The 27,308-nt window shown below is 47.3% G+C and overlaps 1 protein-coding gene across 4 annotated transcripts in view; it reads right to left on the minus strand.

The window, feature by feature from the left end:
• The window catches only part of Mgmt (O-6-methylguanine-DNA methyltransferase), a 245,144-nt gene that overhangs the window by 172,640 nt on the left and 45,196 nt on the right, over positions 1 to 27,308 (minus strand). For all 4 annotated transcript variants that reach the window (XM_021169031.2, XM_029480221.2, XM_029480220.2 and 1 more), the window contains one exon: positions 15,683 to 15,819. In XM_021169031.2, coding sequence (XP_021024690.1) covers positions 15,683 to 15,807 — 125 coding nt within the window. In that variant the 5' untranslated portion in view covers positions 15,808 to 15,819. The remainder of the gene's footprint in view (positions 1 to 15,682; positions 15,820 to 27,308) is intronic.

A 27,308-nucleotide genomic window follows, 5' to 3' on the forward strand; every position in this document is an offset into this window, starting at 1 on the left:
GTCTATCAGACTCACTCAAATGGGTAGTATTTCAATAAGGATTTCCCAGAAAAGCCCACCTTCAACTTCATCACAGCCTATTAACCAAGGTGTTATCATTTATATTTGGCCGTTTATCAAAAACGGATAAGCTTTCAATTTTAAACGGACTCTGAAGCCCAATTCCTGGAAAAGCCCCTCCCACATCCAGACATTCTCCAGGCCTGTGCTAAGTCCTGATGGTCCCGCTTGCTGGAATATGCCTGGATGCTTGCCAGAAGGAGATAGGCACGTGGTAAGAGAGAGCTTCCAGCACCTTATAAGAGCTCACGTTCTTGCACCATTATTTTATAATATGCATCACTGTAAATCCACAACTCCATTCTGTTCTTCTACAAGGTTGAAAACAAACCTAGGCACTCCCTTCTTCTAATCTAACAATTCACTCCTGAAAATGTTTAGTGAGGGAGTTCTCAAATACAGGGGGGCCCTACCCTGCCAAGGTAATAGGGAGAAGTTATCCCACTTCATCTTAAGAGGCAAAACAAAACCCAACCTCTACAATGATTTCCAAAACCTGGTAGACATCAGCGGTCACCATCATGATGGGGGTGAGATGGGACCAGGTGCCCCATAGCCAGGGGAAGCTTAGAGAGATGTAAAGATTCAGAGGCTTCTGCATAACCAGAACGCAGCACCAACTAGTTAATTAACATTCACTAAACTCAGGAGTTACATGGGCATCTAGTGTGCAAGATTCTAAGAGTGCTGGAGGCAAACTAATTTCTAGCATGCAAGAAACGTGCAACACACACAAGCCTTTGAGTACGATGTTTAAGACACCAAAGATATCAAAATTCAACCCCAAGTCCCAGGCTGAGACTGACATAGAGATGCCAGATAGGCTAAGCCCTTAAGAAAAGGTGGGAAGATGCCCAAGGAAAAGGCTCACCAATTTTCTCAAGCAGACCTCGTGACAGAACACCCTGGGGACCAGCCAAGATCCAGGACGTTCATCCTACATGGCACTCCGCAACCGCTCCCAGGGGCAGACTCACGCAGCAGGCTTTCCGAAGGGAGAGAAAGCAATATATTTGTATATATTGGGTATTTGGAAAATGAAGAGGTATGGGGTGTCTCTGCACCTTAGGGACCACAGAGTAAAAAGGATGTATGGATAGAGATAGCAGAGACTACAGAACAGCATGCTTTGCGAAACAGCAGGAAGTCAGAGTTACACACTTGTTCAGCAGACTGTAACAGTCCTGCCTCCCTCCAACACTATGCAACCTCTAGACCTCTCTAAAGCCAGTCCATCAGATCTGGGAAAGCCACCCCACTGGTCCACGGAGGCTTGGAAATGTCCATGAAAGAGAGACAGGTCTCACCAACATCAGCTCCTACTCTCATAGAAGTGTGTGTACTTGAAAGACAGGTGTTTTCAACTTCATCTTCTTACTTAAAACTCCATTTTAATTATGTTCAAATAATCTATGTCCTGAGGTGCCCAAGGAACCCATTTTGTTCAGACCACAGTGGTAGGTCCAGAAACAGAGCTGACCAGGATGGCTGAACAACTTCATCCCTAGCATATCTCCACGGCAACGAGGAAAAGACAATCCTAAACTCCACAATCACACAGTTTTTATGTGCTTCAACCATACGCTAGTGTCACCTTAGCAAGGATGAGGGCTCTGTGAGACAGTGTGTCTGTGTCCACTCTCATCTCCTTTTACAGGAGATGATGGATGCATCTCCCTTTACACGCATGGACCCTATGTATGCCAACTCCATACACACATTATGATCTGGACTTCAACTCAAGTACTCACACTGGAACCAAGAGAGTAGATGCTAAGACAGTGAAACTCCACTTTGTCACTTTGTCTACAGGTGGAGGTAGAGGGTAAGTCAGGATTGAGTCTTTAACACCATCATGGTCATGGCAAGAGTCATCTGGGCTCTGAATATGCACTGCAGAGCCTCAAGGAAGCTACAATTTTCACAGCTGCCTGTCATTCCCAAGCCAGTGGGTGCAGAGGCTCTGGGATAGGGTGGGGGATTCACTGTCCTGAGAAGTCCCAGCTACCATGTGGCTCCCTTTGTCCCAGGGTGTAGCTCATGTGACTTTGGAGAGTCCCCACTGGGATGACACTGCTGGCTGGCAGCTCCTGTGAAACTCCCTGGCTCCACGTTCATAACTGTGCCACCTCTCATGAAGAATGCTTTCCATTAGTTCCCGACTTTGCAATGACTCAATCCTTTTGGCTCTCTGGAGCACAACACTGGGTCCTCCAATGGCTGCCTTAGGAAGCAGGAAGAAGAGGCCCCATGTTCAAGGACCTCAAAATCCAGGAGCAGCCAACCACAGAGGAGGTGATCTGATTTTAATTTCTTCCTTCCTTGAGCTTCCACAAGAGAACCATATGCTAATGGGTCCTTAGGCTTCCATGCCCTGGGTGACTACTGTTCACCAGGGGCTGGGGGCCCAGATCACCTCCCAGGATATACATCACTTCACAGGCAAAAGGATGCAGTTCCCAGTGGTCTCCTTTACCAGCTCCTGCCCCACCACAAGCAAAGACAGTCTGATGATAAAAACATCCATCTCTCTCCACTCAGCATAACCTAATATCACTAACATTAATACATTTCGCTCTAGATACTATGCCACTCTCCAAAGAGAGAGTCTTTGACCCAAATATCAGATGCTATTAAACTGAGGGATGATCGGAAATCTGTTTGCATGTGTCTACTGAACCCCGTCGAAGAAATTAAACGACATGGGGTGGGAGAGTTGCCGCGCATGGTTAGGAAGAGGCATCGTGGAGGATCGGGGCTCTGTGTCATTAACTCTCCCATTCCCCTCATTAACAAGTAAAATGTTTTTACTGCTTGAAAAGTTTTAATAAATAGAAAAAAGCCGGATAGCTGACATAGTTTTGAATGTAATATACAGGGCCTTTTAATATTTTTACATACATTAACAAAAAAGCCAGAAACAAGGCTAAAAGGTTACATATGTATATAAAGAGAAACATGAAATACTTACAGGGAAGGACCACAGTGCCTTCCACTTCTCTTCTCTAGATTTTTGTATCTACTCGGTGGTCCTTAGGAGATGTCCAAAGAGAGGGTAGATGAGGGAAGTGGCCTGACCAGTCCTCACCATGCCCTGATGTCCTGAAGTCCTAGAACACAGGTTATACACCAACATTATGCTGGCCATTCTGGGCAGGCCATTCACGGGAATGAATGTCACAGAGAATCAGACACAGCATAAACAGACACCATGTGAGCTGGTGGTCCCGTCATATCACAACAGGCTGGACATTCCTCAAGTCTGCTCTCTTCACAGTTGCTTTCCTGTGTTCCCATAAGCACCCAACACTAACTCCCGAGTCAGTAGGGATCATGGTTCCTAGAGTCAAGAACAGACTTTGCAGGTCAGCAGCTGAGGGCCCGGAAATACTGCTAAGGCTGGGGAACATAACTCCATTGACAGAGCCTGTGCCTAGGATGTCTGAGGCTCTGTGATTCCCAGAGGTGCTCACACCAGGTATAAGTGGTGCACGCCTGTACCCTTATGAGCCTGAAGCTGTACCACTGCACTAGAGATTTCCACTGTGGCCTCTGCTGCACTTCAATGTGCATAAGAAACCCTCCTCAAAGGTTTGGACAGGACCCTTTCCCATGGGACAAACCCACCCTTTGCCCAGCCGTGGTCACAGAGCCTGGCCCCGGCTGCTGAAGCCCAGCACATTCAGCACCACTGCCTGGGCAAAAGGTGTCACATCTCAAAATATTATTTCCAATAAAAGTTTTGTTTACCTAGGGAAGATTTAAACACACCAGAAAACTTTGAAGGAAATAAGTGGCCCAGTTCTTTTTAATAAAATCTGCGCTTGGATATATAATAACTCTTCCAAGGAGAGCCAGCAAACTGGATGAAGTATGGACCAGAAACTCCATAGTTTTGCAGATGAATTTAGAAAAGAGAAGCCAGCATCTGGGGGTGGTTACCTTTGGGGTATGTAATAATTCAGAAGGATAAACAACTTCTTTTTCTAGGAGAAGTGTGCACTCTTAGCAAAGGGAATGAGAGGCAGGATGGAAAAGGCCAGAGTGCGGTACTGTATGTACAGACACACCCTCCCGCATACTGAACACACAGTGCTTTTCTAGCCGAGAAACGAATAATCAACACTCCCCAAATCTCTAGCTTCCTATTTTAATAGGCTGTCTGAAAAGTTTCTCTCCTCATAATGACGCCCTTCTACAGGGGTTTATATTCTCTTTTTAGCTTGTCTCAGTACCCAAGCGAAACACTGCAGCTAGAATGGTCATATTCTACTGTGAGAGAGCTCGGCTGTCAGGAGCCCCTGGATCAATGTGCACACAGTGAGGAAGGCATTGTGGCACCACCACGTCTGCTTCCACAGCAGGATGGAGAGTGTCACTTCCTGACACTGTGACCTCAGCCCTATCATCATTCAGGCCATTCTGAAGGTGGCTGTGAAAAGACACAGTCACCCTTACAACAGGGTTAGATGCTGCCCAGTCTGAGGTTGAAAATATGCCCCAGGGTCCCTAGGGAAAGAAGCTGCTAAGAGACAGTACTTTCTACAGCCTCATCGTACAGCCTGGGCCCATACTACAAAAGAAAGGAAGGGCAACATCCCAGGAAGGAAAACAAAACAAAACAAAACAAAACAAAAAGAGGCCCAAGGAAAGCAACTTGGAGATGACAGCAACTCTACTAGCAGCCATCTCTGAAGAAAACTGTGACCCCAGCCAGGATTACAGGGTTGTATGCTTATAACCCTGGTCCTCAGGAGGCTGAGGTACGAGGATCCTGAGATCTAAGATGCCCTAGGCATGAAAAGACATCATACTAAGAGAGAAACAGACAGAGACAGAGAGAGACTGGAACTGTAACTCCATACTGAAAACAAGGCAGCACTCTGCTAGCAAACCCTGAGATTAGAATTGTCTTAGGGAGGCCCAGTGCCCTTCCACAGCTGCTCTGAACCTGCTGGTGAACTCTGGCAGCGTAGCATGGAAGCCACATTCTTTCCTCATCACACAGCTGTGTGCACATACATGTATGTGGGGAGAAGAGACAGTCTCAGGACTGTTTAGGGAGAGGTGGATGAGGTTCTGGGAGACACTGAGCCAGACCAGAGGATCTGGTAAGAGACAAGGCAGTTAGAAGCTAGAGGCCATCGAAGAGACTGAGAGAGCTGTAGAGTGGAAGTGGACACTTGGTGGTTTTGGACTCTGACTTTACATCTATTTAGGAAGCATGGCCAAGCCAGGAGGAAACAAAAGTTCCTCAGAGGAGGCCAGCCGAACAGACTTCTAGTGTTCTTCCTAGAGCACGGTCTCCCCAGCCTCAGCCTATCAGACCCTGGTGTGTATAGAACTCAGTTCCTGCTGGGATGACCTACAGCTTGCCACAGGTGTGACAACTCAGGTCTGGCTTGGCTGGAACCAAATGACTTCTATCTCAGAGATGCCGAGAGCAGGCAGTGCCTAGCCAAATCCAGTGTGGCAACGGTAATCAGGCAGGGCATGCTAGGCTCCATGAAGGCCAAGGCCAGAGAAATCTTTTTCACAAGTGAGGAAAACCTGAATGAACTTCAACATACTGCAAAGCAAAGAGGGTGTGGATGCTCCAAAGCTATCTCGCAGAGACCCATCTGCTGCCTCCTCCACTGGGCCCCACACTCCCCTGTCCCTGTTCTCTGCCTCTGAGTGTTTTCCTTCAGTCCTGTCTGGGGATTCTTGGTGGCCAGTCCATGTTACAGTGACTCTTTGCTCAAGGAGGTTTTTTTTCCTGTGAGACTGTATGTCCTAGGAATGTCAGAAGCTACACCCATAATTCGCACCAACATGACCACCTAATGTGAGCTAAACAAGGCCAGCAACAACAGACATGCTAAAGTAAATGGGCAAAGCCCAGGAGGCCTTAACCCTACACAGAGAACTCCAGACAACAGAGGAATTCTCCACGTGGGAGAAAGTCTTCTCCAGGGAAGAGCACACCAATTCGTTATCCAATACCAACCAGTCAGCCCCGAAATCAGACATGGAGGTAACTTTATACTGACTGGTTTATACCTGAGAATATACATGTATATATGTATACGCACATACATGTTACAACAACGTATGAGAAAAGAAACCATGAATTTGAAAGAGAGCAAAAGAGGCAAATGAAAGCATTTGGAAGGAAGAGCAGGGAAGGGAGAGATGTTAAAATTATATTATAATCTCAAAAAGAAACAATAAAATGACCCTCCGTGTCATGGTGGCTTCTCTGGGGTCCGTGCTTGCTTCTGCCTCAGTGTTTAGCGAAATCACCACTGCTTAACCACCCAGTCAGGGCCCAGCTCTGAATACCCTCCCTCCACCATGCCACCCTTACCCCATCCATCAGAGGTTGTGGCATAATGTCCTAACTTAGTCAGCAGTACCCATCCCTACTGCCAGAGTCTTGGGGCCTGGCTCCAGTTGATCCCCACTTGGATGAACTCCACTCTCAGGACACCCACAGAGCATTTCCCAGTGCCTATCCCTGAGCAGGCTTGGGCTCCCTGCAGGCCAGAGCTACACACTCCTTGCTGTGGCATCCCCCTAGGGCCTGTCACATAGCTGTGACATGTGTGAGATCCCTATGTTCTGAGAATGAGAGGGTAAACGAAGTCCTCAGTGAATCCTAAACTTATTCAACGTTCTTGGGTCAAAAAGATCCACTTCTACTACCTGAAAGGTGACTGGAAATAAAAATGCCAGACAAATCTAACATAAGACAATGCTTCAATTTAATTCGAAATTTTAAATCCATTTAACCTTCAGCTCAATTAAAATTCTGAGCTAATGGCGTGTAGGAACTATCCTACATACCAGAAACACATAGCCCATCTAATTACCGCTCCGGTGTTAAAGGAAATGATTTAGCAAACAAAGTATGGTTTGAGTTTCGAGTGTCAATGATTTTAACATCCTGAAAACACAGTGGAAGCAGAGACCTCTGCAACATCAGGGAACACTGAAGAGACACTAGGAACAAGAAGGGATTCTGGAACTGGTCTAAGAAAGGGATGTGGGTCTTGGACAGCACACAGCTGTGCCTCACAAGTGACATCAGGAGGAGCCTTCTGGGCTGGTGGAGGGCATCCACAGAGCACAGACATGGCTGGGCATCTCCCCTGCTCACCTAACTGAAGGAGCTGACAAAGCTTCCAACAGGCTGTGGCTTTACAGCTACAACCAAAGAAGGCGAGTGAGCCTGCTCCCTCCCTCCTGGGCCTGAATTCCTTTCACTGTGAAAGGTTTTCCTTTACAGCCACTGGCACCCAGGTGGCTGCATAGCACTTGCCTCAGGACTACCCCAGGGTCCCAACATCTGGGGATGAGGGGGCTCAGGCAGAACCTCACTTGGGGAGAAGAGGCACTCTGTGAGTGGCAGTGTGATTAGAGGCTCAGGTGAGTAGAGGGTATGTATGTCTGCACCTTCCTTAGATCTCCTGAGATCCTGTCACTTGCCTCTCCCCAACACATCCACTTCCTCTCCTTGGGAGAGGAGATGCAGGGCTGCAACCTCAACAGATGGATTCTTCTGGATGGGACAGGTGACACCAAGCAAGTGAAATCTGTGCTACCTGGCTCCAGGGGAGATGTGGACCTCCCTCTCTTACCTGCAAAATGGCCTCTGGGTGTTACAGTAGCCACTTAAGCTGCTCTGCTTAGAGGCTTAAATGAACTCATTTACAGAACAATTCAAGCAAGTCTGTGTGACCCAGTCTTCACTGTTAACTTGACTAGGTTTAGAATCACCTGGGAGACACACCCTTGGCTGTGTCTGTGAGGATTTTTCCAGAGAGGTTAAAGTTCGGAGGAAAGAGCCCCTCCGAAATGTGAGCAGCAGCATCCCATAAGCTGGGGGTAGGGGGGCAGAATAAACAAAGGAGAAAAGGGATGAAGCCAGCTCCCTGCACTCTGCCTCCTGTCCACCCAGATGTGAGCAAGCAGCCTCTTACTGCCACTGCCACAGCAGGCCACTACTTCTGCCATCACAACCCCCCTTTTCCTTAGATGGCTTCCTGTCAGTCTTCTAGTCACAAAGATAAGAAAGATAAGTCACACACCTGCCAACTGGATTTCTCAAAGCCACCCCTCCTGAGAGACTGGAGATGAGACAGGATGAGGGAAGCAAGAGAACAAAGTGAGCAGTGTGGTGAAGGCAGGCAGCTACACTCTGACATGTGAGCATCCACTAGAAAGGACTGCACACTTAGGCCAGCATGGCCACAGTATCAGCTCTAGTCTGTCTACACTACAGGCAGCAAGGGCCAGGGACCAACTCCAAAGGCCCTCAGCTCATCAAGGCAGAGCACTGTCACAGCTAATTCCACCAGGAATGGCTATGACAGAGACACAAACTCTGACAGGATTCTAGGTTTGAGCTACAAACCCCAAGAGCCTCCCTACAACCCTGGGTTCTTCTCCTGGGGTGAAAGTTACTGCGGAATGGAATCCTGAGAGGCCCAGTCCTTGGTCAGGAAGTAGCATCTGGTAACTTGCCGGTGTACACAAGTCCTGCTGCTACAACCTGTGACACACAGGCCCTGGACACCTGGCGGCATGACTTTCCCTCCACTGAGGGCACATGGCCCAGTTTGATTTCTAAACCTGTGTAGACTGCCCAGCCTATGCAGAGCTCTCTGTGTAGGTGATGGGGACAGGTGCTCTTCCTGCCGACTTCCCCTTCACACAGGCACAGACAGCAGTGTGTAAGACGCCTCTCAAAGAAGCTTATGGTTAAGACTAAATGGATTTAAGGATTTTTATCCCAATATGCCTTAGAGGGGGAACATCTACCCACCCCTGCTTGAAGCTAACCAGTTTAGCTCTGTTACCCTAAAGTGTATACATTACTCCAAGGGTTGGAAACTCAAAAAAATATCCTGGGCTGACAGACAGTTCATATTTTAGATGCACACTTTAAATATATATATATATATATATATATATATATATATATATATATATATATATATATAGCTGTCATTCAACCATCCTTTTCTCTCGCCAGGATGATCCCTGCAGAATGAAGTAATGGGCTTGCCCCTGACTCACCAACACAGGCATGCACGTTTTCCAGCCCTGCCTTCCAGGAGTCACAAAGTCCAGAGGCAAAGCTTTAAGGTTTTGCTTTTTGCATATCTGGGTCCAGAACATAAGGACTTTGGGTCCTAGTAAAACCTGTCTCTGCCTTCTGTCTAATACCAGGTTAGCACAAAGTAGGCAGGAAGCAAAGTCAAGAGACATAAATACCATTTTCTAGATCGGAAGCCACACAACTTCACAACTTATATACTCTTCCCTTCTATGACCATACAGCTCTATCTGAGGACTATGGACCAACTACAAAAGATCTGGCATCAACTGTGGTCTGCCTCACAGAGCTGGTATCTGCTGTTTCCGGTGCACCGTGCACCACTCCAAAGGCACATGGCAAGCCTGCTTGTAAGGTTGGACTTGAAGGACCAGCTGGATGCTCTCTGATTCTCCCCCAACAGGCTCCACATTAGAGCTGGCCAGAAAAACGCCACAGCATGTCTGCAAACATCATAAATGAATTGCTGCCAGCATTGCCAGAAGAGGCAGTCAAGTTCTGCAAAGTAGAAAATGGACTTCACACATTCAAGATACAAAAGATGTTACATGAGTTTAGTGAGCCTACATTTCTTTAATTTTATTACAAGGTTTACATTGAAAGAAAAAATGAAGGGGGTGCAATATATTAAAGATGAGCCATGCTTGGTTTGTCCCGGTGCCTGAGAGCCAAAGTCTACTTGCTGCTGTCTGTGTACTCTAAGTGTGACTCACAGCACAGTCATTGGTTCAAGTAATCAAACAATGTGATCAACTTTATGGGATGCTAAGCATCGCTTAAGATCACATAAGGAAAATAAATAGACCCCATAACCCTCTGGCTACATCCTAAGCACTGCAGGGCAGACTGAGGAGGTCAGGGCTCCACAGCTTTAGGACAGCATAGAGGACATCAGTCAGGCTCTTGCAAAGACCAGACCAAGCTACACCCCAGGGGATAATGACTGACAGCTGGGAGATGTGGATAGGAGGGCATCAAATAAAACTGCTACATAAAGCTACTTCTCAACCAATGTGCTTCATCCAAATGTTAATGGGAAGAAAGGGGCAGTGATAGGTAGGACCCAGAACAAACCAGCAATCATATCACGGTGTAGAGCCTTAAACAGATACCATGCCTGGGGTGTGTGTATGTGTGTGTGTGTGTGTGGGGGTGTGTGTGTGTGTGTGTGTAGGTCAGGCTTGCACAGAAGCAAGGAGAATCCCCCTGCAGAAGGCATCAGTAGTAAGCCTGTGAGTCACCCACCAAATAAAGCTTAAGGCCCTTGGAAAAAAAAATAAGAAATGCCTGTGGAGACTCCCAAGTCACACAGGAGGGTGACAGCAAATACCCTACTCAAGATATCCCAGCTTCTGGTCAGCCAAAGAGGGGGCTGCAGAAGTTCCCTGGTGGTGAGTAAGGGCTCTACACACTGTTATTATACAATGAACTCTGAGCACTAAACAGCACACCAGCTAGCTAGCATCCAGGGGAGACCCAAGATCACCCTATACCTGCTTTATCACAAAACAGAGGTACACTTCCATACTTGTGCATGTTGTTAGAAGCACTCCAAATCCAAAGCCCACAGAGATATCAGTGTACTTAAATCAACACATTGGTACAGACCAGCATTTGAAAATGGGCTTAGCATTCTAGAATCAACAAACTCTACCACATGTGTGTAGCATGAAGAAGAAAAATGGCACGGCTATGTCAGCACACAGAGAAAAAACGTTTGAGGACTCCTACGTCGTTGTAGTCTGAGAAACAATACCAGAATGAAGGCTGACAAAGGGAGAAACACTGAGGAGTCCCGTTACTCAGGACAAAGGGAGGCCATCTACTAGGATGGTGAGGTATTAGTGAATGTCTTACTGGTGGGTGTCAACAGCACGAACACACAGCATGACCATCACACAGGGAGAAGCATATTGTCTCTATTGTAGACAGTGAATTCATACAGAAATCCTAAGGAACTCCAAATAACACCCAGAACAAATATAATTGTTTTCCCCCTTCCTCCAGAAGGGGCTGGCTCCCGTACTACAGACACATCAACTCCCAGAGATGCTGGATCCTTCTGAGAAAATGGTAACATCGGAGTAGAGTCCATTTACATCCACCCACAGGCTACACATTCAGACACTACCTACGATACCTAGCAAATGCTACATGAACAGATGTTTAAATGTTCTGCATAAAGAATAATGGCAGAAAAATAGTTTGTATGGGTTCATAACAGATGCAATGAGGGATGGTCAACACCCTCCCCCATTGGCCAGCCTGCCTGCCCCTTATTCACAAGGATGCATTCCTAAACCCAGACTACCTGAAAAGGTGGGTAGAATCAAACAAATTTGCCCATGTGAATTTCTAGACCTGGCACAGTAAGGGATGGAGGGTACAAAATCACAGTAACCGTGCTGTGAGCCGTATCACTGTGGTCTCTATACTCTTGTGATGTTGGAGGGAAAGAACTCTTAAAGGAAGCACTTTGTAGTTTGTCTGGGCATATCTACATCTCCAGGTTCATGTGCTTTGGGCCACTGTGAAGTAAAGGGGGCTGCTTGAACACAGCACGGTAAGAATACCAAGTTAATCTAATAACTGATGCAGCTGCCGAGTATCTAGAAGGGAGGCAGCATTGCCAGAATGGTTACACTGGGTGGATGGGGACATATCCCACGCTGGTAGGATGTCCCATCACATATCCCAAGATGCATCACACTAGACAGAATGGCAAAGACTTATAAGTCATGACAGCTTCTTTCTGGAACTTTTCAATGAACATTTCTGAACCCTGGATTCAAGCTGGCCATGGGTAACAAAGAGTAGAAATAAAATCACAGGGAAGGGTTGGGGTGGGTCCTGTGCATGAATTCACAGAAGTTTGTATAACGTAAGATCAACATAAAAAAAAATCAATGGCTACAACCGGCAGCAATAATTTAAAAGTTAACAAAAGTTTTAAGCTGATTTAGAATACTATCAAGAACAAAGTGCCTAAAAATCAATTTTATCAAAGACACATGAGGTCTCCATGCTGGAAACTACAAAACCCTGCTGAGGAAAATGAAAGAGAACCCAAACAGATGCAGAGATAAATCACACCACAAATCGACAGAGTCAATAACAAGAAGCTGTTACGCAGCCAAGAATGGAAACGGACAGCTCTCAATCAGACCCCAACAAAAACCTGTGCAGAAACAGATACTTCAACTGGCAAGGTAATGTGCAAAATTAAGAGGCCTGCGGTGACAGGGAGGTGGAGGAGGCCTCGGAGGGGGAAGGGGATAAAACCTCATTGTAAGTAATACGTTTATATAAAAGTTAGATAAAGAAAAACATAACTAAAAAATAAAGATCTAGAAGGCAGGTAGAAATGTAGCCAGGTAGGTGGGGTGTGTGTCTAGCATGCACAACACCTCAGGCTCAACACCCAGCTCCATATGAACCAAGTGGGGGTTGTGCTCCCCTTTAGTCACAGAATATAAGGTGGAGAAAGGAAGATCAGAAGTTCAACGTCACCCCAAGTTCCATGCCCTCAGGGCTACATAAGATCCTTTCTCAACAACAGCAAAACATAAATAGAGGCACTGGTGATGCTTCCTCTACACCTCAACAGCCAAACTTTAAAAACTGACAGAACCAAAGGGGGGGACAAATTCTTATAACCTTAAATGTTTACGCCACTGACTCCAGTAACTCCTTACCTCAGAGGTCTTTGCAAGGCTTGAGCGTGAACCTTCCAGAGAGTTCTAGATCTTGTCTTGGACGCTCTCTGCACGGCAGGATGCTTTTGCCAACACTCACTGAACCTTTTGTTTGAAATCTAAATGTCACTGTGAATTTTTTTTAACTGCAGCCTTTTAAGCTGACAAGATAGAAATGGTTAATTCTGCATCAACTAGGTCGGAAACGCCTCATCAGATCAGCTCTACCTGTGCACAGGCTGCCGGCTGCCTCCCTGTCAGTTACTGTTCTGGCTTAGGCCTATGGCGCTTATTCTGACCCACAGTTCAGGCGTACAGACCATCTAGGCAGAGAAGGTGTGGCTGGCAGCAGGGGCTTGCCCTGCTCACACTGCATCCTCCGCCAGGGAGGGAGCAGAGGCGGGTAAATGCAGGTGCTCAGCGCACTTACTCCAGTGTATTCAGTCCAGGACCCCAGCCAAGGGAATCATGCCACCCACATTCAGGGTGGGCCTTCCTACCTCGGTTAAGCCAGTCTAGACAATACCTCACAGACATGCCAGAGATTTGTTTCCACGGAGATTCTAAATCCTACAAAACTGACAAGCAAGGTGAACCATCAGACCCTTAAAATCCAACTTCTCACTGCTACTTGCAGGGATCCCTAGTGTTGGATTATCCATCCCACAGATACACTTTTCCAAGTGCTGGGCTGGGAGAAGAGAAAGCAGCAGCCACCCCTCTGAAGGGAGGCACAATCCTTCCATTTCTCCCCTGAGATAGTGGCCTGGCCTGTAGCCTCAGGCAGGGCCTCAGTGGGGAACTGAGAAGATTGTTAGAAGGAGATGGAATATCCCAACATGGGCCACCTGGCCTCTGCTCCCCACATACAAGTGCCCCTCCCTGAAGGAAGCCAGCTGCAAATCCATGACATGGGGGGCTATTTTCACAGTCAAATCTAATCCTAACTTCACTTGGTCTCTTTGTTCAGTCCACACAATCCATCAGACATACTTAAACAAATTTACCATTTTCAAGATTTAAGGAAATGAACTGTGTGTGTGTGTGTGGGTGTGTGTGTGTAAGAGAGAGGGGTGTCTGCATGCCTGCAGGTGCCCTTGGATGTCAGAGGCACTGGGACCCCTCAAGCTGGACTTACAGGCAGTTGTATGTCATCTGACATGGAGGAAGAGAACTCCAGTCCTCAGCAAGAGCAGCATACGATTTTAACCATTGAGCCATCTCTCCAGCCCCTAAATGTATCTCAGAATGCCTGCTTTTTACATTTTCTTCCCCAAATTTAGAGTAAGGCGAGCCTTTACTGTTTCTGCAAAAGCAAAAGCAGCCAACACATAATTTCTATGATTTATTGGGCTACTGAACATGCTAAGAGACAAAGTGACATTTTCCCTACAAATTATTTGGTGCCTGTGATTTTCTGAGCACGGCGGCCAGCCGGTTCTCACAGAAACTGAGAAGAGCTTGTTCCCGCAGTTCAAAGGTTTGCTTATTCTTCAGTCTTGAAGTCTTAAAGACGATATTGATTGCAGCACACAGCTCTACAGGAGGAGCTGGCCAGGGAGGGCCGTGCTGGAATTTATTACCAAACAATGCTCATTATGGCTGTCTCTGACAGGGGTCCATTAAAATCAATTTTTATGTTTCTTATGTATTTTCTTTATCTAATGTTCTTGGCATTGTGTTTATTAGCCAGTTAAGACAGACACCCAGCCCAGGAGTTCCTGCTTTTTCTTTTCTTTCTTCTTTCATTCTTTCTATCATTCATTCTTTCTTCCTTTTCCCTACTTTTCTCAGAAATAACAAGAACTGCCATTTTAATACCGCTCACAACCATCGAGCAGAGGAAGTTCAGCACTACATTTTAGAACGAGACGCTCAGGAGTGCTTCCAATTTGTTTTGTTTATTTTTGTTTGTTTTGTTTTTACAAGTAGAAACATACGGTTAGGACCACATAAGAAGGAATAGATGTCCTCCCAGACAGTGTGCTCTGAAGTCACTGTAGAGACTCTTTCCACACCTTAGCTGTGATCGCTCCGGGAAGCAGCCTGACAAGAGAAAGCAAGCTAGACTAGCAGTGGGATAACCAGCTGACAGACCCTGCCAGCTGATTTTAAACCTCAAATCGCAGAAGTAAGTCACATGATTGAGAGTTGTCTGTCTCTGTATTTACTGTGTTCAGAATCACAATGTTGGGGGTGGGGGGAAAGTGGCTCAGTCACCAACACGCTTGCCTTATAGGCATGAGGATCTAGGTTCAGCCACACAAATCCATGTGAAAAACTGGCACTGTGGCACTGTCTGTAATCCCTGTGATGAGACAGTAAAGCCAGGCGAATCCCTGAGGCTTGTCTAGGTGGGCTGGCTAACTCAGCCTAATGGGCAGCTCCAAGCCAATGAGAGACCCTGTCTCAAAAACCAAGGTGGAACGCACCAGAGGCTGCCCCCTGGCTTCCACAGGCACACATAGACATATGTAACCACAGACACACTTACACACAGGCACACACTCACACACATAGAAAAGCAAATGCTTGGTGCTCATGGGATTCTACACCTCTGCAAAAGAACACAAGAATCAAAGGTCCGGAAGCTCCCGTCAGAGTCCTGTCCCCAGGGGCTATGAGCTATCCAGATTACTGGGCAATACATGAGCTGCCGAGAACACCTCAACTCACGGGCCTTTTCTGAGAGGCTAATGTTTGTGGTTGGTGGCACCAGGCTCTGCATTGCCTCACGACCAGGGGAGAGGACCCAGGGCTTCTCCAACCCCTGCCTTCACTACACACCACACGCGTGGTGCCCGCGCTTACTGTTCACACTTACTCAGTGTTTGGGGTCTTCCCACTGAGAAACCGTATCCCATGCAGGCCTCGCTCACAGCCAGACAGCTCCATCTTCCCCAAAGGGCTGTCCAACACTGAGTATTTCATTTTGCAGGTCTCAGCCATTCTGCCAAGTTCCTAGAGAGAAGCAATTTTTAAGTCGAGTAAGAAAGTGTGTTTGGAAGCGGTTGGTCATTTATAAAGCACACTAGAAGCAACGGTTACTTAGCACACAGAACGTATACCAAAGCTTCCCCTCCTACTGGGATTTCATCTTAAGGTACTTTTACAATACCGCCACTTTCCACAGTAACCTGGCTCGCTCAACCAGTGCCCCCTTCTCTTTCGCCCCCTAAAATTACAATGCCTCCATTTTCCCCCTGCTGTCCTTAACTAAAGCCGACTAAGAGGAGGCCAAGCAAATATAAAATCTCTTTAAACTACCTAGACAGTCAGCAAGCTTTGTTAGAATAAGATGACTGCCAGACAAGCCGTTCCATATTTTAAATCAAGGACATTTAAAAGTGAAGTACGAGGCTGAGACGTAGCAGGAGGGGGCGGGCCACTTGTAGAGCCTGTGCCAGGTCTAGTTGCATCTTCATGACAGATTTTGTTTCAAGGCGTGGGGACGTATAAGAAATGCATCACAGAAGCCGGGCAGTGGTGCACGCCTTTAATCCCAGCACTCGGGAGGCAGAGGCAGGAGGATTTCTGAGTTCAAGGCCAGCCTGGTCTACAAAGTGTGTTCCAGGACAGCCGGGGCTATACAAAGAAACCCTGTCTCGAAAAAACAAACAAACAAAAAAACCAAAAAAAAAAAAAAAAAAAAACAAAAAAAAAAACACAAAAAAAGAAAAGAAAAAGAAAAGAAATGCATCACAGAAAATGAAGGGTGAGACTGGCCCAGTGGGGACACAGAGCACCCAAATCAGCAGAAAGTGGAAATGAAGGACGCCATGGAGAGCCTGCAAAGTTGATTTCAATGGAAACTGCAAATGCCAAAGAGCACACTGCGTATGTCTGTACTCCCTTAGGCTCCTCTTCCTTCTCTGACTCTAGGAAAGAAAGAACACTCATTCCCTTCCTATCCACCAGTGACTCCCAGAATCCCTCCTGGGGCCCCACACACCACGGACAAACATGGCACCTGTGGCCACAGGCTTAGAGCAGGGTGGCTGTCTCTGCCTTTCGGCCTACAATGACCTCTAACTACCTTGCCTAGACATCATCCTTCCAGAAGATGCTCCCTTGCATGGGTTATCACAGAATGTATTAGGACCCAACCATCTCTTAGAACTCCCTCCCAGGTCATCCCCTCATGCACCTGAGCTTCTCAAAGCCTGGATCCTGGTATCTTTAGCTCCTTAGCATCATTTCATCTGGGCACCACTTAGAGTGGGTGGCACAGTCCCATTCCATCAGGGCACCACTTTAGTGAGTGACACAGTCCTCACCTGGGATCATATAGAGTATGCAGGACAAGTCAACTGCTAATTACTTCCCTGAGTGCCGTGCACACGCACGAATGTGTGAATTGTCAGAACATAGTGACAACCACCCTTATTCACCTACAGTCTACAGCTGCTTTTCTTTTGCTGACAAGTTTGACAGAGACAGGGTGGCCTCCAAGACCAACCAAATGTATCCTCTGTGCCCCAAACAAGAGGTATGCTGACCCCCCCCCCAGGCCCACATACCACACTGCAGCACCCCCCAGTCTACAGGCTGCCCCCCTTTGCATCTTCTCCTGTCTGACTACCACTAGGTCTCCGTCTGTGCTGCTCCATGCTGCCTGGGATGTCCTGTGCTCTCATGCTCCTGTGCCCTGTGATTTTCTGTGTCACCCACAGACTTCTAGAACCATCCATTGTTTCCTTCTCCTCTCCCCTTCAGCCTGGCATGGACCAATGCTTCCCAAGCCTTAGCATCATACCCCAAAGCTTTCCTGCATAGCACCTCACTTCCTACATACACAGGCAAGAATTTGAAAGGGGTCCCCTCCAGGGCCTCAGGGTATGAGCCGCTAGGAGATCTCAGCCTCGGGCCACTTGTCACAGTTTACAAAGGCTCCTCTGTCCATATCCTATTTCTTCAAATTCTACTTTTGGAACAGCTCGCAGACTGCAGGGGAAATACCAAACTCTCAGGGCCCTGACTCCAAGCACAGGCTGATGGCTGATGAAACAAGCTATCCTGGACACGAGAACTCAGGCGTGCCTTCTTGGAGGCATTCAGCTTGTGTAATCAATATCCCCATCAAACCAAAACACACGGGGTCCAAATAACTGGATGCAAAACTGGAGACACCCAGAGGTGTACAATCCTGATGGTCAGATCCTGGATGCCATGGTGGCTCCACCTGCCCAATGTTTTATAAACCTGTCTATGTCTGGGTATGTGCACATGAGTGCGGTGCTCATGGAAGCCAAAAGAACGTGTGAGGTCCCCTTGAGCTAGAGCAACAGGTGCTTGTGAGCCACTAGGGTGGATGCTAGAACCAGAACTAGAGTCCACTGGAAGAGCTGCAAATGCTTCTAGCCACTGAGCCACTTCTCCAGCCCCCAACAGCCCACTTGTTTGAATGTTTGCTGACAGCAGAGGCCACAGGAAACCTGTATGTACTCCACCCTGCAGTTCTCTGAGGATATCAGTCCTAGGCACAGTATCTAGGTTGAGTCACCTACCCGGGGTATCCCTGTGGCCAGTTCCAGGACCCAGTTGGGATTATGACTCTCCACTTGGCAGCAGAACCCAGAGTGTGGCTCCTGTACCTACATTCCCGACATCATCACTGTGGCATCCACCAAAGCCACAAGAGGGGCTGACATTAATTGGTGGCAGAAAAAGAATCGATTTTCCACGGCTATTTGGAGACCTCTGAAAAATGAAGTGAATTCTTTTCATCTCCCTTTAACATGAAGGGCGTTTAAATAACAATGTTCTGAATTAAGCAGCTGGCGCCAGAGGCCAGTTCCCACCAAGGTACTGAAAGCCAGAGACCCACAGGCAGTAGCTCCCTTCCTTCTCAGCCTGACTTCACCAGCCCTTTGCACTGCACCTTTCCCTAAGTGCTTCCATGTGATTCTCAGAGTCCCCGGGCCTGCCAGCAGCCAGGGGATAGGAAGTGGGTGCCCGACTGCTGTGACAGGGAAGACAAGGAAAGGGACAGACCTCAGGGCCTGCCAAAGCAAATGGGGAGCACAGAGGCCCTGTGAGGCCTCCCAGGCAGCCAGGGACTGGGAAGGAAGCAGCAGAAGCAGCAGTGGTCCCCAACTCTCATGTCCACCCCAGCAAGAGGCATGGGGAACCCCACAAAAGAGCAAACCATGTATCATGTCAACCCAATCCTAAGACTGACCCTGGGAAGCTGGGAGAGAATGAGATTCGCTGCCCAAGTGTGAAAGCCCAGAAGGACCCCAACAAGGGGGAGGCCCACCCACAGTGCCCACCAGACCAGGAGCCTCCCAGGGGAGTTGTGAGTTGTCACAGTCAACAGAAGTCAATCTCTATGTGTCAAGCAGCCCCATGACACAGTGGGACTACAAAGTCAGGATCATGGGCTAAGCACTCTCGATCTTCTACTTAGTTACTCATGTAGAAGAGGCATTTCTGTACCAAGCACAAGGAAAGTGGAAAAAAGAAATCACCTTTTTTTTTTTTTTAAAGACAGAATATTTCTGTAGCCATGGCTGTCCTGGAACTTACTGTATAGAAGAGGCTGGCCTTGAACTCATAGAGATCCACCTGCCTCTGCCTCCCAAGATGTGTGCCACTACACATAGCTGGAAAATCACATTTTTAATGGTAAAATAGCAGACTTCCTTTAGGTAGCCTCAGACCTAATTCCTAGATGCCTTAGGTCAACTCTCTCTGCTTAGCCCATCACCTTCAAAAATGATGGGGACCGAGGCCTCCAGCACATCTGGCTGTCCTGTCTGGATGCAATGGAAGAGGATGACTTTAACCCTGCAGAGACTTGATGTGCCAGGGTGGGTTTAAAGGGTGGCCTGTCCTATCCAAGGAGAAGGACTCTGTGAAGGGGGGTGGGAGGGGAGAACAGCATTTGGGATGTAAAATAAATTAGTGAATTAACTTAAAAATAATGATATCCAGTACACATAATGAAACTGGTGGGGTTCAGTTTCTATAACCCATTTTAAAACTTAAAAAACAAAAACAATAAACTAGAAATTAAACAAGGAGAAAAATGATGGGGGAAGTTCTTTTCTCAGGCCCTGTGTGTTTAAGTGATTTCCTGAAACCAGGAGCTGAAATCCACAGTGAAGCAAGCAGTCACCATCACTAAACAAAACATGCACCTGCTGTTCTGGCAGCTGATGGCCCAATCTACATAGGCAAAGAGGATGCCAGGTTACAAAAACCAGTGAGACTCAGACCTCCAGCAAGAAGCTCAGAATGCAGCAGGGGAGCTCCTTATTTAAAGGCTTCTGAGTGACAAGCTGCTAGTACCCTTCTCCCTGAGCCTCCCCAGGTCAGTGTGACAGGGGCCTCAGGCCTAGGCAGTGAGGCACAACCTACCAAGGACATTCTACAGCACCCCCAGATGTCATGTAGGGAGAGCAGCCTAGCCTAAGCCAGCCAGGTGCCCCTCCTGCCAGTACTCTGGGCTCTGAAGCCACCAGCCAGCAAGGCTATGGGACTGAGTTCCTCAAAAACATTAGACCTCAAGAAAGAAAAAGGACCCGGAAACCTCTGTTTTGAACCTTGATGATGCTAGGCTTCCCTACAGCAGACCTGGAAGGATGACTGACTGCCAACCACATTTTAGCTTTTAAAACTCCCGCTGATCCGTCCTTGCTACACTCCAGGCTCAAAGGGTGTGCCAGCTTCAGCAGGATGCCCACCTGTACGTCTCCTCACCTAGCAGGTCCTGGAAGACACCTGGGCAGGGGGAGATGGCTGTTTCTACTCTCTCCAACGCGCAAGTGGGTCTGAGGGTGGTAAAGAGTCCTGCCGCAGACACTCCACCCTAACTGTAGCCCTCAGCACCGCGGAGCCCAGACACTCCTGGTTTCAAGATGCTATCTGGAATCCTGCTCAGCAAGTCCTCCTCAACTTCTCATGGTCCTCCCAAGCCAGCAGGGCTGCAGTGCTTTACAACAAATGTCCCCTTCCCTGGAGTAAAAGAACAAATCAGAAGGAAGAAATCCACCGCCTGACAACTCGGGATAGAATCAGACTCCACACGAGAAGGCATCCAAACCGTCAGAGACCTGAGAAGCCTGGCCTCCCCAGGCACCCGGCCAGGACAAGCATGAAGATCCACAAAGGAACTCGGGAACAGCTTGCACAAAGCCCAAGACACCCAAATCCCAAAGCATTCCTGCATCTCATCTTAACACTCTGAGTTTCCGTTCTGATCAAGAATGGCTCATTTTCAGTTTGCTGTGAAAATGAAAAAATAAAAAATAAAATAAAACCAACCTAGGTTTCCTTCATTTTAAATTACTCCTCCTAGAGTCTGCTATGCTCACACACACACACACACACACACACACACACACACACACGATAACATGAAGCCTCTCGTGGGAAGGACAGGAGGTTCCCTGACTGGTTGGTCTGCTGGGATTGTGTTGCACCCAGGGTCACCCCCGTGTGGCCGTACATCTCTTGCTGCCAACAGCACATTCCTTGTGGGCTGGAAAACTTCTAGCACTTCAGGTCCCACTAACGATAGAGCTACGTGTGACAGGCTGTCAGGAGGAAAAGGGGTGGCAGGCTTGCGCTCAACGTGAAGTGTCAGCTCTTACAGTTGCCATGACTCGGAAAGCTTCAGCTCAAATGTGTCACAGCACACAGTTCCCATCCTACAGTGCTTTGCCAGCCAGGAAGCTAATGACTGCTTAGGAGACACAGAGGGGAGGGGGGCGAGTGAGGTCTGAAGGAGACATGACCTTTCCCAATTAGGAAGATATGAAAGCTGGGGAGTCCTGTCCCACACAGGGGGAAGAGCCTCTGCCTCCTCATCACTGGGGAATCTTGAATGAGCTGTGGCATGGAGGACACATGCTGGACAACAGCAAGGCTGGTTAAAACCAGCCATGTCCAGGAGAGCCCTTGTAGATGCAGTCACATATTGTGACCTGCCTGGCTGCATCTATGTGTGCACGTAGGGTTCTATGAACAACATGGGGCTCTGAGTCAGGTCACTCACCACTGGAGTCAGCTAGAACTGGGGACCCACTACAATGCATAGCTCATGCTCAATAAGCAAACCCATTGGCATAGGCGCCCGGGAACAGTTTTCATAGCAGGTATCCACCACAGCCTTCACTGGTCAATCTCCAGCAATATGCCAAGATGGCAGATTCCTGCCATGCATAGGAGCACACCTTGGGGGAGCCTTGCGGATACTTTCTGCTGCCTGATGGGGGGGGGGGTACTAGAAGTCACGTGGCAACCTTTCTCTTCCTTTTGCAGCTTCTGCTAGATGCCCACTACCCAGGACTCCTAGATTCTATAAAACCAGTAAGTACTTGAAGGCCATGAAGGGCTGACCAAACTTGGTATATTGTCTGGAGCCATACCTCAAGGGCCCTGCCCTCTTCCACTGTGTTTAGATGATTCTTGTGCCACTTAGCCATGCCTTCCCTAGACTCTAGGCAAGGACCTCTCCCACACAACCTAGGAATATCCAGGATAAATGGCCCCATTGGTATTAAGTCCAATGACCTCAGTCCAGCACACAGGGCCTGCCCGTGTCTGAGCAGCCCAAGCCACTAGCTAGCTCCTCTCACTCTCTCCAACCCACCAAAACCAACTACCACTCAGGTCACAGAGCCCAGTGGCAGGCTTCTCTTATATTCAGACCCCAGTTATCAAAAATGGCTCCCCATGAGGCAATTCCTATCCTTCTCTCCCTCCCACTAATGGTGGGTGAATTCCATGCTAACCATCAACAAAATCACTAACCCTCCCCAACTTCCTCCATTCCTGGTGGGAAGATCTGATGTTCCCTGATGCAAAGCCACTGCAGGTCACCCTTGTCCCCAGTACATGAGCCAGGAGAATTAGAATTACGTCCCCTTGCCCTTAAAAACTAAGTTCTCAATGGCTCTAGAGCAAAGGATACTGGGGGTAGAACCTGCAATAATTTATGACTTGGGATCCTAAATGGAAGAGACTGATTTCTAGACATGCTCAGTGGCTATGACCATACTAGGCCTTGACAGGCCCACCTCACTCTTTGAGGGACAGCCACCACCCTGCCCTAAGTCCACCCTGCTTCAGAAATACACTCACTGCCAAGCGATTAACCCAAGGCTCCAGTCACACAGCCAGGGATTTTATGTTCTAAATTAGTTACATTATACCCAGAGCCTATCAGTGGTTTGATAACTTGAACATATAATTCCATACCTTTTGCTCTTTAAACAATAATTCAGTCTAAGCCTGCCACCGAAGCCAAGATTTCCACACTGAAAGTGCACTTTGTGTTTGATTAAACACTAATAAATGCAAGAATAAAACCCCAGTCTTTTATCTTACAGTAAATTCTTCAAAGACCATACACTCTAACAATTAATTTCTTCTCTAGAGAAAGAGACAGGTCCTTCCTCTCTCAGACAGCTTCACAGTCTAAAAATCTTAATTACAACCGTTAAATGCAATTTATTATAGTTCAGGGTTTACAGAAAAATGACATCATAGCATGGGTTCTTGGGTTCCTGAAGTGACCCGTCAGTCATCAGGCCTCTGGCGAGGGACTCTGGACAATCCTTGGTGGACAGAAAGAAACACCATGGTCCTTCTCACAGCTGAGAAACCTGTGCACAGAGTGTTAACTCTCACCAAAGTATGAGTCACCGCCATGCAAACACATCTATATACAAAGAGATACATATAAAACCCTCAGCATTTTTCTATGTGCATTTAATATTTTAAAATTTACAAAGCATTTTCAGATTTCTTGCAAAAAATAGAATGTATTTGAGGGAAAGTGTGTCAGGGAAAAGAGGTACACATCACAGGACAAAAAAAAATATTGGGTTTCCACCATCACAGAATACGGACCCAGATCATGGACACTGGGCTCATGATCACATGCAACTTACACATTCCTGACACTCACAGGGGCACTCCATGTGGCCTGTCACAAACCCACCCACAGCCATCAAGAGTGTCCTTCTAAGATCACAAGAGGTTAGATATCTCCCCAAACCACAGGCAATAAATATGTGTTCCAGAACCACACATCAGCTCCAGCTGTCTCAGGGTCTCATTCTCTCTACAGGCGACAAAGACATAATCCATCCTGTTTGAAGGCTGGAAAACTCAAAGGAAGATTTCATTCAATGAACAGACCTCAGCTGTATACAAAATGCATTTACCTAGAGTAACAGTAGACAGCTGGACATGGACAGAAACAAGACTAAGCCAGGCCTCAGGTTTTGAGCTCAGAATGGCCTCTTGGATCACCTTGAGCATATGTAATGCATGTCCTCATGTAACAGGGGTACTGTATGGACCAAAGAGGGGAGAATGAAAAGGCTTCCAGAAGCCTTCCTCGTGGACTAACCAATCATCAGAAAGTAATTAATTACACATGGTTTCATCAAAGGTCAGCTTGAGCCATGGGAAGGGTAAACTGAGATAGAACAATTTCGAAAGCAGCCAAATGGGCACAGGTAAGCACCAACAGTGAGGTGGCAGGTCAGGAACAAGTAGCAAGACAAAGAGTGGACACCCCAGAGAGGGCACAACCAAGCAAACTCTGGAGAGACTATAGAAGGCGGGAAACCGGCTCTTCAGGATGCTTAGGCACACCCAGGCTTGTAATGACAAATGACACACATTCTGCATTTCTGGACAAAAGCTAAGGGAGCCATCTTGCCAATAAAGTAATACCAACCAGTATGGAAAACACACACCAAGTTTGAAGTCTGCCTCTCAGTATCTAACAGCCTCCCAGAGTGCAGCAGAGACACATCCCAGCTGAGTTCCCATATGAGTCACCCCAAAACTCCCTAGGTGACACTGCCTATGAACTCAGCGAAGAGGGCCCCTCCCTCCTGCAGCCACACAACGGTGTTCCCTTCCTGATGCTCACATCTGGAGTATGCATAGCCTCAGATCTGAGCACTTACTTAACAGACCCTCCTTTCTCTCCTCCAAAATCCCATCAGCCATTCCCTCTTGGGGAAGCCCGTCTATATTTCTAATGCCAACATTCACCAACGGATACTCAATTTGAATGTTTTTAAACTCTCAAAGGTCCCCGTGTGTCTCTGGTGGCTTGTTTCGTTTTCTGCTGAGTGCGTGAAGTGTTTAGTGACATCTCAGATGACCAGTGAACTTCTGGGTGAGCTTCCAAAACAAAATGATGACTGACAACTCAGGTTACATCTTCAGTCTCACTGTGAGGATGTGAAATGGGGAAAGGATGCTGGACTGTTTCTATGCACCGAACTTTTGATCAAAATTAATGTAATAGAAGCTGAATGCTGTAGTAGTTACTTTTCTCAGAAGCAACTTAAGAGAAGCTTATTCTGGCTCTCTGTTCGAGAGAGCCAACAGCGCATAGGAGGCGTGGAGGTGGGGCTTGTAGGTGGGGTGGCAGGGGGCACATGAAAGCCATAGCTAAACCTCGGGTGGCCTTCTCCAGGAGCCATCCATCTTGGTTTTTGAAACAAGGGCTGTTGCTGGCCTGGAATTTTCCATGCTAGGTTGGCTGCCCAGCAATCCTCAGAGATGCAGCTGTCTCACCTCCACAGCACTGATGATATAAACATGCCACGGGTTCAAAGTCAGTGATCATACTGCATAGACAGCACAATTGAGACTGGGTCTTTCCCCTGTCCCCGTCCTGCTCATTTTCCTTACTATGGATCTCTAAGAAGTACAGACACTCAAATGCCTGTAGGGAATTCAGTCCTCTAGACTTGGAAGTCGACCTAGCAGCCTAGTGTCTGTTGCTGTGGGGTGATCTGCCAGGCACGGGCCCACCCGTGCACTCTGTACTTTGACCCTGTGTGCTCACACCACTCACTGGACAGCTCCTGGTGACCATGTTTAAAGAGTCACAATCTTGTGTTTTGGTTTTTCAAGACAGATTTTCTTTCACACAGAGTAGCCCTGACTGTCCTAGAACTCACTCTGTAGATCAGACTAGCCTCAAACTCACAGAAATCTGCCTGCCTCTGTCTCCTGAGCACTGGAATTAAAGACAGGCAGCACCACTGCCCAGCAAAAAGAACAGCAGCCTTAACCACAACCAGCATCTGCAGCCTGCTGTTGCTGCAAGGATGTGCATATTCTATCCAGGGGATGGGCACAACGATCTCAGACTCAACTGATTTTCCCATAAGTGAGCCAGCTTCAGGACTCCCCTACACAAGGTGTTACACCGGATCCATGTCTAGGAGATCTAGAAGCTTGACCTAGAGGAAGAAGCACAGATCTACAGCCAGCTGTAAACTCCCTCCTACTTAGTAAAAATCGAGTCTGCAATACAGAGTGGTCACAGTCATGACAGGGGCTTTAGCACCTAGGGAAGGAACAGCTTTGAACCATACACCTGTCCTGCACATGTGTTCCCAAAGAGGATCTCACGGGCAGTTCTGCCAACAAGTCTGCTACTGGATGCTATGCAGCCTATCTTCCTGAATCCCCTCTGCAATCCTGTCCTGAACTGTCCTTTTTGTCCCTCAGCTATGACAGGAAGTCAAAAGACAGAGAAGAACCGATCCCAGTCCTTTCTCAGGCTTTGTTAGATTGCTTAAGCACAAGTCAGAGTCGAGAGCTGACCAGACCCAGGAGAGTCTGTGCATCTAGCTCCCTTTGAGTAGGATGGACCAACTGTCTGTGTCCTCTAAAAAAAATATCCCAAGGAATGAGGCTCATAATCTACAAGACTCCTTCTTGGCTTCTGGAGGGAGGCAGGCCAGGATCAAGCCCAGGATCAAAGATCTGCAAACTTGGGGACAAAAGAAGGCCCATTTTCCATTCTTGCCCTTTCTCACCGTGCCCTCACATGTGAAAAGAAGATCTTCTTTCGGGACTCTTTCATCCGTGCACTAACCCCATTCCTGAGGGCAACAGTTTGTGACCCATCACCTCCCAAAGACCCCACATCAAATCTGTCACCTTAGCTGCTCACTTTAAACATCTGAACCCGGGGAGACTCTGACACTCAGACTGACAGACACGCTGTCAGCAAACAGGATGGAGCTATCAGGTTAGATGAGGAGGAATTTTAGGGCTTTAAATGAAAAAAAAATGTTTACCATAGAAAAATCACTATCTTATCTAAAGTTATTTGATTGAGTTATTTGCTATTTATGTGAGAAAGGTATACATAAACCCTACATCCGGACATAGAATCTCCGCAGTAATAAAAACAGAGACCAACCTGTAACTGATTTATTGGCAAATGACACAATGACTAAAGTATTGTGCAAATATTTTTTCTTGGAAATAGGGATTATTATAAAATTATCTGTAAGCTCTACCCTGGCTTGGCTCACATAATTGAGTAATGCAATTATCTCTCCCTCACACTAACCTATCCTCGCTACCATGAAGGAAACCTCAATAGTATATTTTAAAAACTAACAAAAATGTACAACTTTGAGGCATTATGGCAAAATCCAACAATATCTCTA

This window comes from Mus caroli, unplaced genomic scaffold (assembly GCF_978045245.1).
Source record: "Mus caroli unplaced genomic scaffold, Mus_caroli_1 scaffold_8, whole genome shotgun sequence".
Taxonomy (NCBI): Eukaryota; Metazoa; Chordata; class Mammalia; order Rodentia; family Muridae; genus Mus; species Mus caroli.